This window comes from Oncorhynchus gorbuscha, linkage group LG05 (genome assembly GCF_021184085.1).
Source record: "Oncorhynchus gorbuscha isolate QuinsamMale2020 ecotype Even-year linkage group LG05, OgorEven_v1.0, whole genome shotgun sequence".
NCBI classification, from domain to species: Eukaryota; Metazoa; Chordata; class Actinopteri; order Salmoniformes; family Salmonidae; genus Oncorhynchus; species Oncorhynchus gorbuscha.
In genome coordinates, this window is record NC_060177.1 from 97,272,756 (window position 1) to 97,287,311 (window position 14,556).

Genomic DNA, 14,556 nt, shown 5'->3' on the forward strand with positions numbered 1-14,556 from the left:
AGAACGTGACATCCACGACATACTAGAACCCCCATGATGCTCTCTACAGTAAATATGGAGGGGCAAATGGTACAACCCTAACAAACTAGCTAGCGTCCTCAATCATTAAAAGCTTTGCATAACATTAGCAGCAATGTCTTAAAGACAGCACATTAACCTTAAACGACAGGGGAAAATAAACTCACTGTAACTCTGAGCACTGTGTGTTTCAGCATAGTTTGAGACACCTACTACCCTCTATGTTCTCTGTGTTCAGTGTCTTGTTGGTTACTAACACAAGATCGTCTAATCTACCCACTCTACGTTTGACTGGCGGACTGCGGGTTGATTCCACTGGCGGACAGTGGGTTGATTCCACTGGCGGACAGTGGGTTGATTCCACTGGCGGACAGCGGGTTGATTCCACTGGCGGACAGCGGGTTGATTTCACTGGCGGACAGCGGGTTGATTCCACTGGAGGACAGTGGGTTGATTCCACTGGCTGACAGCGGGTTGATTCCACTGGCGGACAGCGGGTTGATTCCACTGACTGACAGCGGGTTGATTCCACTGACTGACAGCGGGTTGATTCCACTGGCGGACAGTGGGTTGATTCCACTGACTGACAGCGGGTTGATTCCACTGGCGGACAGTGGGTTGATTCCACTGACGGACAGCGGGTTGATTCCACTGGCGGACAGGGGGTTGATTCCACTGACTGACAGCGGGTTGATTCCACTGACTGACAGCGGGTTGATTCCACTGGCGGACAGTGGGTTGATTCCACTAATGATGATCTGAAGTGAAAGCGTTGAGCTGGAATGAGGTGGTTGGTCTTGATGTTGGGTTTAGTTTGGTTATTATTAGAACCTATAATAATAATGTTGTTTGGTTATTTCTACAACACCTCGGCAACCAGAAGGAGCTGCACAGGAAAAAGAGCAGTACCACTATCTTAATAAATATTGACCTTCTAAATCCTATTTACAAGTACTATAAACGACAACACTAGGTCCTATAATGACAACACAGGAGTAAGAATGATCGGTTGCACATTGAACTCAACTGAAACATTGTCAACGGTTTGTTCGCTATTGCAGTCAGATGCATTGTGGTTGGCAAAATCATTTTACAATAAATAGCTCTCTCTCTCCCTCTCTGATAAAGCTAGACATCTATTATCATTTGCTCCCTATAAAGATATTTTGTAAGTCCATCTTCACAAAAGCATTGGCATGGAGAGCTCACACAATGTGTGTGTTAAATACTAACAAACCCCCTGGTGGTATAGAATCCATAGATTCTCTCTCTAAAGGGCTTTAGGGATACTATATATCCCTCTCAGATGTGTTGATGGTCTGTTGTCTCTGCCTGTTGTCCCTGTGTCTTCATGAAGACATTAAACAGAGTATTGACAGCCTGATGCATATTCTGCTACAACAGCCTGTAGCCGAGAACTCTAGGGAACAAATAATACACCACCTGACATTTCATATTATGGTTCTGGAATATCTGCATATGGGTCTGGAATATCTGCATATGGGTCTGGAATATCTGCATATGGGTCTGGAATATCTGCATATGGTTCTGGAATATCTGCATATGGGTCTGGAATATCTGCATATGGGTCTGGAATATCTGCATATGGTTCTGGAATATCTGCATATGGTTCTGGAATATCTGCATATGGGTCTGGAATATCTGCATATGGTTCTGGAATATCTGCATATGGTTCTGGAATATCTGCATATGGTTCTGGAATATCTGCATATGGTTCTGGAATATCTGCATATGGTTCTGGAATATCTGCATATGGTTCTGGAATATCTGCATATGGTTCTGGAATATCTGCATATGGTTCTGGAATATCTGCATATGGTTCTGGAATATCTGCATATGGTTCTGGAATATCTGCATATGGGTCTGGAATATCTGCATATGGGTCTGGAGATGTTAGTATGTCTGTGGGCCTGTAGTTTAGGAACCAAAAGGTGATTTAACCTGTGACAGAGTCATCTTGCCTTCGTTATAATAATACTGACATTTTAACAATGTTTAACATATGTACTGTATATTATATAGTTTTTACAGTGACTTTTAGAAATATCTAGATTTGTTGAAGAAATAAGAGAGCGCCAGTAAACAAAAATAGCTGGATATTGAAATTCTATACAACTAGAACAATTTCCTAAGGGTAACGTTGTAACTTGACTGGGGCTTCAGTCCAACTGCTCTGGTGATACTGTATATGGTGGGTTTCAACTCAAACAACCTGTCACTGCTGCTTAGGGGGTCTCTAACACGAAAGTGAACCAGCACTTCTCCCTCCCTCCCTCCCTCCCTCGCCCCTCCCTCGCCCCTCCGGTGATGTAGTGAGGTGAGAAAGGCAGGGTGGAGTGATATCTGCATGGAGTCCAGAGGAGGAACGATCCCACTTCATCTCTCCGCCTCCGTTAGAGCCACCTTTGTCTCCCTGAGCAACCGGCTCTTCCTCAACGTGTCCGAGCTTTGACCCTCCGTGGCATGTGACTGAACCGCGCCACCGGCAGTAAGTGGGACCTTGTGGGCGTGTCTGATGCTGGGGCATAGCGTTGAGGATCCACGGGGGGTCAGTAGGGAGCGAAGAGACAAATCACGCATCCCATTGAGTGACTGAGTCTCCAGGAGCTGGGAGGCGGCGGCAAAGCGTACTTCCTGGTCCATCTCGGCGGCTTCTACTAGGAGGGGGGACAGGCTTCCTCTGCGTCTGCTACACGAGTCACAACACAGTTTATTGTATCCCGGGATAGAGCAGTATCTCACCAGGACCTCCATCTGACAGAATATAGACTTATCCCCATTACACGGCTCATCTGAAACACAAACATAATATCAGGCCTTTAAAACAGAGGATATTCAAAAGATTTGACATGGTAATGAAAACATTCTCTTTTATCATAGATTCCCACATCTGTACTTTCGTGTCATTATCTGCTTGGTCCAGTACACAGTGAACCACCACGGTGAAAAGCAGTTAAATAAAATAAATAAATAAATAAATATATGCCATTTAGCAGACGCTTTTATCCAAAGCGACTTACAGTCATGTGTGCATACATTCTACGTATGGGTGGTCCCAGTTAAAGGTTAGGGTATATCTCCTTATACTATATTTGTGAAAATCTCATCAGTTTGGTGTTATGGTCTTTAGTCTGAATAAAGCAGTGGATTTACAGCCTCCCTCTGCTGAATGCTGTGGAAATAGGCTAATTAATGTCTGCTATAGTTATTCAGCTCCCTCCCTCCCTCGTTATTCAGCTCCCTCCCTCCCTCCCTCGTTATTCAGCTCCCTCCCTCCCTCGTTATTCAACTCCCTCCCTCCCTCGTTATTCAACTCCCTCCCTCCCTAGTTATTCAACTCCCTCCCTCCCTAGTTATTCAACTCCCTCCCTTGTTATTCAACTCCCTCCCTTGTTATTCAACTCCCTCCCTAGTTATCAGCCACCTGGACGGCTGATGAAACCGAGGAGTATTTCTGTCTGTAATAAAGCTTTTTGTGGGGAAAAACAAATTCTGGTTTGCTGGTCCTGGCTCACCTATGGTGAATTTTTGGACGCCAAGATGGCGTAGCAGTAACTCGTCCTGTCGTATCGTCTCTCTGTAAATATCGTCACTTTTTCGTTTTAGATATTTTAGATATTTTTTTCTTCGCATATCTTTAAAAACATTTTGCTAAACCTAAGCTTCCAAATACTCTTCTGCAACCCTCCAATGTAGCTACTTTTCCTAAAGTAGTTATATTTACTTCGAAACCGAAACCGGAACCCTTCAACTGAAGCTAGCCAGCTATGCTAGCGGTCTTCAGCTAACCTTTAGCTCGGAAAGCTCTCGCCAGTTCGAACAACGCGACGCTAACCAGAGCATAACGGACCTATTTATTTTTTACCCCCGGATTCCCACCACAAACGGAACATTCTTCAGCCGGATCTTCACAACTAGCTATCGAGCTAAACAGCAACCCTGGTTGATTACTCCTGGCTAGCGTTTCCACCCACGTAGCTTGAAGCTAGCCCGGCTAGAGCTCCTAGCATATTCCTGGGCTTCTATACCCGGATCCACGACCGGTCTATTGATGTCACCGCATGAAGAGGAATAAACAGACTCACCCCATCGCAACGTCCTCCAAAGGCTAACTCACTAGCCCTCGCTATCTCCTTGCTTGCTAACTCGGCAGGCTAACTGCTAGCTTGTTTAGCTTGTTTAGCCCAGAACACACCCAAGAACCTCCAGAAGCTAACCAGCTAGCTACAAGCTATTTAGCTACCAGCTAGCTAGCTACAAGCTATTTAGCTACCAGCTAGCTAGCTACAAGCTATTTAGCTACCAGCTGGCTAGCTACAAGCTATTTAGCTACCAGCTAGCTAGCTACAAGCTACTTAGTCATTGTTAGTTTTCTTAACCTGGATAACACTCGCCAGCCCCGCCCCCCTGCCCCATCCACCGCTGCCCTTGGACTCTGATCACTTGGCTACATAGCTGATGCACGCTGGACTGTCCATTAATCACGGTACTCCATTCTGCTTGTTTGTTTTATCTGTCGGCCCCGTTGCCTAGTCAATGCCTTTTTACCTGCTGTTGTTATGCTAGCCGATTAGCTGTTGTCTCACCCACTGTTTTAGCTAGCTTTCCCAATTCAACACCTGTGATTACTGTATGCCTCGCTGTATGTCTCTCTCAAATGTCAATATGCCTTGTATACTGTTGCTCAGGTTAGTTATCATTGTTTTAGTTCACTATGGAGCCCCTAGTCCCACTCCGCATACCCCTGATACCTCCTTTGTCCCTCCTCCAACATATGCGGTGACCTCACCCATTACAACCAGCATGTCCAGAGATAAAACCTCTCTCATCATCACCCAGTGCCTGGGCTTACCTCCGCCATACCCGCACCCCACCATACCCCTGTCTGCGCATTATGCCCTGAATATATTCTACCATGCCCAGAAACCTGCTCCTCTAATTCTCTGTCCCCAACGCTCTAGGCGACCAGTTTTGATAGCCCTTAGCCGCACCCTCATACTACTCCTTCTCTGTTCCGCGGGTGATGTGGAGGTAAACCCTGGCCCTGCATGTCCCCAGGCACCCTCATTTGTTGACTTCTGTGATCGAAAAAGCCTTGGTTTCATGCATGTCAACATCAGAAGCCTCCTCCCTAAGTTTGTTTTACTCACTGCTTTAGCACACTCTGCTAACCCAGATGTCCTTGCCGTGTCTGAATCCTGGCTCAGGAAGGCCACCAAAAATTCAGAGATTTCCATACCCAACTATAACATCTTCCGTCAAGATAGAACTGCTAAAGGGGGAGGAGTTGCAGTCTACTGCAGAGATAGCCTGCAAAGTAATGTCATACTTTCCAGGTCCATACCCAAACAGTTCGAACTACTAATTCTGAAAATTACTCTCTCCAGAAATAAGTCTCTCACTGTTTCCGCCTGCTACCGACCCCCCCTCAGCTCCCAGCTGTGCCCTGGACACCATTTGTGAATTGATTGCCCCCCCATCTAGCTTCAGAGTTTGTTCTGCTAGGTGACCTAAACTGGGATATGCTTAACACCCCGGCAGTCCTACAATCTAAGCTAGATGCCCTCAATCTCACACAAATCATCAAAGAACCCACCAGGTACAACCCTAACTCTGTAAGCAAGGGCACCCTCATAGACGTCATCCTGACCAACTGGCCCTCCAAATACACCTCCGCTGTCTTCAACCAGGATCTCAGCGACCACTGCCTCATTGCCTGTATCCGCTACGGTGCCGCAGTCAAACGACCACCCCTCATCACTGTCAAACGCTCCCTAAAACACTTCTGTGAGCAGGCCTTTCTAATCGACCTGGCCCGGGTATCCTGGAAGGACATTGACCTCATCCCGTCAGTTGAGGATGCCTGGTCATTCTTTAAGAGTAACTTCCTCACCATTTTAGATAAGCATGCTCCGTTCAAAAAATGCAGAACTAAGAACAGATACAGCCCTTGGTTCACTCCAGACCTGACTGCCCTCGACCAGCACAAAAACATCCTGTGGCGGACTGCAATAGCATCGAACAGTCCCCGCGATATGCAACTGTTCAGGGAAGTCAGGAGCCAATACACGCAGTCAGTCAGGAAAGCTAAGGCCAGCTTCTTCAGGCAGAAGTTTGCATCCTGTAGCTCCAACTCCAAAAAGTTCTGGGACACTGTGAAGTCCATGGAGAACAAGAGCACCTCCTCCCAGCTGCCCACTGCACTGAGGCTAGGGAACACGGTCACCACCGACAAATCCATGATTATCGAAAACTTCAACAAGCATTTCTCAACGGCTGGCCATGCCTTCCGCCTGGCTACTCCTACCTTGGCCAACAGCCCCGGCCCCCCCGCAGCTCCTCGCCCAAGCCTCTCCAGGTTCTCCTTTACCCAAATCCAGATAGCAGATGTTCTGAAAGAGCTGCAAAACCTGGACCCGTATAAATCAGCTGGGCTTGACAATCTGGACCCTCTATTTCTGAAACTATCCGCCGCCATTGTCGCAACCCCTATTACCAGCCTGTTCAACCTCTCTTTCATATCGTCTGAGATCCCCAAGGACTGGAAAGCTGCCGCAGTCATCCCCCTCTTCAACGGGGGTGACACCCTGGACCCAAACTGTTACAGACCTATATCCATCCTGCCCTGCCTATCTAAGGTCTTCGAAAGCCAAGTCAACAAACAGGTGACTGACCATCTCGAATCCCACCGTACCTTCTCCGCTATGCAATCCGGTTTCCGAGCCGGTCACGGGTGCACCTCAGCCACACTCAAGGTACTAAACAACATCATAACCGCCATCGATAAAAGACAGTACTGTGCAGCCGTCTTCATTGACCTTGTCAAGGCTTTCGACTCTGTCAATCACCATATTCTTATCGGCAGACTCAGTAGCCTCGGTTTTTCGGATGACTGCCTTGCCTGGTTCACCGATTACTTTGCAGACACTGTTCAGTGTGTCAAATCGGAGGGCATGTTGTCCGGTCCTCTGGCAGTCTCTATGGGGGTGCCACAGGGTTCAATTCTCGGGCCGACTCTTTTCTCTGTATATATCAATGATGTTGCTCTTGCTGCGGGCGATTCCCTGATCCACCTCTACGCAGACGACACCATTGTATACACTTTCGGCCCGTCATTGGACACTGTGCTATCTAACCTCCAATCGAGCTTCAATGCCATACAACACTCCTTCCGTGGCCTCCAACTGCTCTTAAACGCTAGTAAAACCAAATGCATGCTTTTCAACCGATCGCTGCCTGCACCCGCATGCCCGACTAGCATCACCACACTGGATGGCTCCGACCTTGAATATGTGGACACCTATAAGTACCTAGGTGTCTGGCTAGACTGCAAACTCTCCTTCCAGACCCATATCAAACATCTCCAATCGAAAATCAAATCAAGAATCGGCTTTCTATTCCGCAACAAAGCCTCCTTCACTCACGCTGCCAAGCTTACCCTAGTAAAACTGACTATCCTACCGATCCTCGACTTCGGCGACGTCATCTACAAAATTGCTTCCAACACTCTACTCAGCAAACTGGATGCAGTTTATCACAGTGCCATCCGTTTTGTCACTAAAGCACCTTATACTACCCACCACTGCGACATGTATGCTCTAGTCGGCTGGCCCTCGCTACATATTCGTCGCCAGACCCACTGGCTTCAGGTCATCTACAAGGCCATGCTAGGCAAAGCTCCGCCTTATCTCAGCTCACTGGTCACGATGGCAACACCCATCCGTAGCACGCGCTCCAGCAGGTGTATCTCATTGATCATCCCTAAAGCCAACACCTCATTCGGCCGCCTTTCGTTCCAGTACTCTGCTGCCTGTGACTGGAACGAATTGCAAAAATCGCTGAAGTTGTAGACTTTTATCTCCCTCACCAACTTCAAACATCAGCTAGCTGAGCAGCTAACCGATCGCTGCAGCTGTACATAATCTATTGGTAAATAGCACACCCATTTTCACCTACCTCATCCCCACAGTTTTTATTTATTTACTTTTCTGCTCTTTTGCACACCAATATCTCTACCTGTACATGATCATCTGATCATTTATCACTCCAGTGTTAATCTGCAATATTGTAATTATTCGCCTACCTCCTCATGCCTTTTGCACACATTGTATATAGACTCCCCTTTTTTTCTCTGTGTTATTGACTTGTTAATTGTTTACTCCATGTGTAACTCTGTGTTGTCTGTTCACACTGCTATGCTTTATTTTGGCCAGGTCGCAGTTGCAAATGAGAACCTGTTCTCAACTAGCCTACCTGGTTAAATAAAGGTGAAATAAAAAAATAAAATATGGCTGCGCCCCTGCCCAATCATGTAAAAATCAAAGATTAGGGCCTACTTTATTTATTTCAATTGACTGATTTCCTTACATAATAATAAAACAATTATATTATATCTGTTTTTTCTTTAGTTTTAGTAAATATTTTCTTAACCAAATATCTAAATGATCCATAGTATGACCATCTTAAAACAATTCCATATGTCAGCTTAACAATCCCCCCCCCCCCCTCTGAGGGGTTAGCGTTAGGACTCCGGTTTCAGGAGTGGTTAGGGTTATTTAAAAAAAATATATATATATTTTTATTTCACCCTTATTTAACCAGGTAGGCAAGTTGAGAACAAGTTCTCATTTACAATTGCGACCTGGCCAATATAAAGCAAAGCAGTTTGACAGATACAATGACACAGAGTTACACATGGAGTAAAACAAACATACAGTCAATAATACAGTATAAACAAGTCTATATACAATGTGAGCAAATGAGGTGAGAAGGGAGGTAAAGGCAAAAAAGGCCATGGTGGCAAAGTAAATACAATATAGCAAGTAAAACACTGGAATGGTAGTTTTGCAATGGAAGAATGTGCAAAGTAGAAATAAAAATAATGGGGTGCAAAGGAGCAAAATAAATAAATAAATTAAATACAGTTGGGAAAGAGGTAGTTGTTTGGGCTAAATTATAGGTGGGCTAAATTATAGGTGGGCTATGTACAGGTGCAGTAATCTGTGAGCTGCTCTGACAGTTGGTGCTTAAAGCTAGTGAGGGAGATAAGTGTTTCCAGTTTCAGAGATTTTTGTAGTTCGTTCCAGTCATTGGCAGCAGAGAACTGGAAGGAGAGGCGGCCGCCAAAAAAAGAATTGGTTTTGGGGGTGACTAGAGAGATATACCTGCTGGAGCGTGTGCTACAGGTGGGAGATGCTATGGTGACCAGCGAGCTGAGATAAGGGGGGACTTTACCTAGCAAGGTTTTGTAGATGACATGATAGACTGCATCCAATTTGTTGAGTAGGGTATTGGAGGCTATTTTGTAAATGACATCGCCAAAGTCGAGGATTGCGGACGACACAACAGTGGTAGGCTTGATTACCAACAACGACTTGATTACCAACAACGACTTGATTACCAACAACGACGAGACGGCCTACAGGGAGGAGGTGAGGGCCCTCGGAGTGTGGTGTCAGGAAAATAACCTCACACTCAACGTCAACAAAACTAAGGAGATGATTGTGGACTTCAGGAAACAGCAGAGGGAACACCCCCCTATCCACATCGATGGAACAGTAGTGGAGAGGGTAGCTAGTTTTAAGTTCCTCGGCATACACATCACAGACAAACTGAATTGGTCCACTCACACTGACAGCGTCGTGAAGAAGGCGCAGCAGCGCCTATTCAACCTCAGGAGGCTGAAGAAATTCGGCTTGTCACCAAAAGCACTCACAAACTTCTACAGATGCACAATCGAGAGCATCCTGGCGGGCTGTATCACCGCCTGGTACGGCAACTGCTCCGCCCTCAACCGTAAGGCTCTCCAGAGGGTAGTGAGGACTGCACAACGCATCACCGGGGGCAAACTACCTGCCCTCCAGGACACCTACACCACCCGTTGTTACAGGAAGGCCATAAAGATCATCAAGGACATCAACCACCCAAACCACTGCCTGTTCACCCCGCTATCATCCAGAAGGCGAGGTCAGTACAGGTGCATCAAAGCTGGGACCGAGAGACTGAAAAACAGCTTCTATCTCAAGGCCATCAGACTGTTAAACAGCCACCACTAACACTGAGTGGCTGCTGCCAACACACTGTCATTGACACTGACCCAACTCCAGCCATTTTAATAATGGGAATTGATGGGAAATTATGTAAATATATCACTAGCCACTTTAAACAATGCTACCTTATATAATGTTACTTACCCTACATTATTCATCTCATATGCATATGTATATACTGTACTCTACATCATCGACTGCATCCTTATGTAACACATGTATCACTAGCCACTTTAACTATGCCACTTTGTTTACTTTGTCTACACACTCATCTCATATGTATATACTGTACTCGATACCATCTACTGTATGCTGCTCTGTACCATCACTCATTCATATATCCTTATGTACATGTTCCTTATCCCCTTACACTGTGTATAAGACAGTAGTTTTGGAATTGTTAGTTAGATTACTTGTTGGTTATCACTGCATTGTCAGAACTAGAAGCACAAGCATTTCGCTACACTCGCATTAACATCTGCTAACCATGTGTATGTGACAAATAAAATTTGATTTGATTTGATTTGATTTGGATTGGTAGGATGGTCAGTTTTACAAGGGTATGTTTGGCAGCATGAGTGAAGGATGCTTTGTTGCGAAATAGGAAGCCAATTCTAGATTTAACTTTGGATTGGAGATGTTTGATATGGGTCTGGAAGGAGAGTTTACAGTCTAACCAGACACCTAAGTATTTGTAGTTGTCCACGTATTTTAAGTCAGAGCCGTCCAGAGTAGTGATGTTGGACAGGCTGGTAGGTGCAGGTAGCGATCGGTTGAAGAGCATGCATTTAGTTTTACTTGTATTTAAGAGCAACTGGAGGCCACGGAAGGAGAGTTGTATGGCATTGAAGCTTGCCTGGAGGGTTGTTAACACAGTGTCCAAAGAAGGGCCAGAAGTATACAGAATGGTGTCGTCTGCGTAGAGGATCAGGATCAGGATCAGAGACTCACCAGCAGCAAGAGCGACCTCATTGATGTATAGAGAGAAGAGAGTCGGTCCAAGAATTGAACCCTGTGGCACCCCCATAGAGACTGCCAGAGGTCCGGACAGCAGACCCTCCGATTTGACACACTGAACTCTATCAGAGAAGTAGTTGGTGAACCAGGCGAGGCAATCATTTGAGAAACCAAGGCTGTCGAGTCTGCCGATGAGGATGTGGTGATTGACAGAGTCAAAAGCCTTAGCCAGATCAATGAATACGGCTGCACAGTAATGTTTCGTATCGATGGCGGTTAAGATATCGTTTAGGACCTTGAGCGTGGCTGAGATGCACCCATGACCAGCTCTGAAACCAGATTGCATAGTAGAGAAGGTATGGTGAGATTCGATATGGTTGGTAATCTGTTTGTTGACTTGGCTTTCGAAGACCTTAGAAAGGCATGGTAGGATAGATATAGGTCTGTAGCAGTTTGGGTCAAGAGTGTCCCCCCCTTTGAAGAGGGGGATGACCGCAGCTGCTTTCCAATCTTTGGGAATCTCAGACGCCACGAAAGAGAGGTTGCACAGGCCAGTAATAGGGGTGGCAACAATTTCGGCAGATAATTTTAGAAAGAAAGGGTCCAGATTGTCTAGCCCGGCTGATTTGTAGGGTTCCAGATTTTGCAGCTCTTTCAGAACATCAGCTGAACGGATTTGGGAGAAGGAGAAATGGGGAAGGCTTGGGCGAGTTGCTGTTGGGGGTGCAGTGCTGTTGACCGGGGTAGGAGTAGCCAGGTGGAAAGCATGGCCAGCCGTAGAAAAATGCTTATTGAAATTCTCAATTATGGTGAATTTATCAGTGGTGACAGTGTTTCCTATCTTCAGCGCAGTGGGCAGCTGGGAGGAGGTGTTCTTATTCTCCATGGACTTTAACGTGTTTTTGAGTTAGTGTTGCATGAAGCAAATTTCTGCTTGAAAAAGCTAGCCTTGGCTTTTCTAACTGCCTGTGTATAATGGTTTCTAGCTTCCCCGAACAGCTGCATATCACGGGGGCTGTTCGATGCTAATGCAGAACGCCATAGGATGTTTTTGTGTTAAGGGCAGTCAGGTCTGGGGAGCACCAAGGGCTATATCTGTTCCTGGTTCTAAATTTCTTGAATGGGGCATGTTTATTTAAGATAGTTAGGAAGGCATTTAAAAAAAAATATCCAGGCATCCTCTACTGACGGCATGAGATCAATATCCTTCCAGGATACCCCGGCCCCCTTTATGGGGGTTTGGGTTTTGATTCAGGCATTGGGGGTGGTTAGGGTTAGGTATGGGGGCCAGAGGGGTTAGGGTTAGAACTCATGTTTCAGGAGTTGTTAGGGTTAGGATTCAGGCTTTGGGGTGGTTAGGGTTAGGTATGGGGGTCTAAGGGGTTAGGGTTAGGATTCAAACCCTGGGGTTGGTTAGGGTTAGAATAGTTCCAGACAACAGTCCTTCAAAAGGAAATGTTTAAAGACTAGGCTGGTGATAGCTTCAATAATTATAAAACATTTAAACACACCAACAAATACAAAATGTAATTGATAGTCAGGGTTAATGTTAAGGTTAGAGTTAGGGTTGTATCTCACCGTGACAGGGTCCTGGTTTGCAGGGTCTGTGGGCCTCAGGTCTCTCTCCATTACACTGATCTCCAATACGACACGTCACTAAGCGCCTCTCCACCCCCTCACCACATGTCACTGAGCACTGAAACACAACACATATAAATGCCATAGTTATCAGTCACACTGCAATCCAGACACAACACTTACTGGAGTTATCAGTCACACAATAACTACAGCAAAACACCTAACACTCAACACATCAAGACTCAGGCCCTACATACGAAACCTCTGCTCCAGTCCTCACTAAGTATACCTCAATACCTCTGACTAGACCCCAGTCATAACTAAGTATCCCTCGATACTTCTGACTAGACCCCAGTCCTCACCAAGTATCCCTCCATACCTCTGACTAGACCCCAGTCATAACTATTGTTGTTGTAGAGAGCTCCATAGTTAGGGATGTCGTGGTTGTTGTAGGGAGCTCCATAGTTAGGGATGTAGTGGTTGTTGTAGGGAGCTCCATAGTTAGGGATGTCGTGGTTGTTATAGGGAGCTCCATAGTTAGGGATGTCGTGGTTGTTGTAGGGAGCTCCATAGTTAGGGATGTCGTGGTTGTTGTAGGGAGCTCCATCGTTAGGGATGTCGTGGTTGTTATAGGGAGCTCCATAGTTAGGGATGTCGTGGTTGTTGTAGGGAGCTCCATAGTTAGGGATGTCGTGGTTGTTGTAGGGAGCTCCATAGTTAGGGATGTCGTGGTTGTTGTAGGGAGCTCCATAGTTAGGGATGTCGTGGTTGTTGTAGGGAGCTCCATAGTTAGGGATGTCGTGGTTGTTGTAGGGAGCTCCATAGTTAGGGATGTCGTGGTTGTTGTAGGGAGCTCCAGAGTTAGGGATGTCGTGGTTGTTGTAGGGAGCTCCATAGTTAGGGATGTCGTGGTTGTTACAGGGACCTCCATAGTTAGGGATGTCGTGGTTGTTGTAGGGAGCTCCATAGTTAGGGATGTAGTGGTTGTTGTAGGGAGCTCAATAGTTCATCATTGATATATACAGAGAAAAGAGTCGGCCCAAGAATTGAACCCTGTGGCTCCCCCATAGAGACTGCCAGAGGACCAGACAACATGCCCTCCGATTTGACACACTGAACTCTGTCTGCAAAGTAGTTGGTGAACCAGGCAAGGCAGTCATTAGAAAAACCGAGCCTACTGAGTCTGTCGATAAGAATATGGTGATTGACAGAGTCGAAAGCCTTAGCCAGGTCGATGAAGACGGCTGCACAGTACTGTCTTTTATCGATGGCGGTTATGATATCGCTTAGTACCTTGAACGTGGCTGAGGTGCACCCGTGACCGGCTCGGAAACCAGATTGCCCAGCGGAGAAGGTACGGTGGGATTCGAGATGGTCAGTGACCTGTTTGTTGACTTGGCTTTCGAAGACCTTCGATAGGCAGGGCAGGATGGATATAGGTCTGTAACAGTTTGGGTCCAGGGTGTCTCCCCCTTTGAAGAGGGGGATGACTTCGGCAGCTTTCCAATCCTTGGGGATCTCAGACGATATGAAAGAGAGGTTGAACAGGCTGGTAATAGGGGTTGCGACAATGGCGGCGGATAGTTTCAGAAATAGAGGGTCCAGATTGTCAAGCCCAGCTGATTTGTATGGGTCCAGGATTCACAGCTCTTTCAGGACATCTGCTATCTGGATTTGGGTAAAGGAGAACCTGGAGAGGCTTGGGCGAGGAGCTGCGGGGGGGGGGGGCGGAGCTTTTGGCCGAGGTTGGAGTAGCCAGGAGGAAGGCATGGCCAGCCGTTGAGAAATGCTTGTTGAAGTTTTGTTGAAGTTTTCGATAATCATAGATTTATCGGTGGTGACCGTGTTACCTAGCCTCAGTGCAGTGGGCAGCTGGGAGGTTCTCTTGTTCTCCATGGACTTTACACTGTCCCAGAACTTTTTGGAGTTGGAG

General features: G+C 46.4%; 1 protein-coding gene across 1 annotated transcript in view; it reads right to left on the reverse strand.

The window, feature by feature from the left end:
- Positions 1 to 299: 299 nt before the first annotated feature.
- adamts3 (ADAM metallopeptidase with thrombospondin type 1 motif, 3) overlaps positions 300 to 14,556 on the reverse strand; it is a 210,783-nt gene continuing 196,526 nt past the window's right edge. Inside the window, exons 23-25 of the mRNA XM_046348366.1 lie at positions 12,624 to 12,741; positions 2,443 to 2,831; positions 300 to 776 (exon numbers count right to left, since the gene is read on the reverse strand). Of these exons, the coding sequence (XP_046204322.1) occupies positions 300 to 776; positions 2,443 to 2,831; positions 12,624 to 12,741 (984 nt within the window). The remainder of the gene's footprint in view (positions 777 to 2,442; positions 2,832 to 12,623; positions 12,742 to 14,556) is intronic.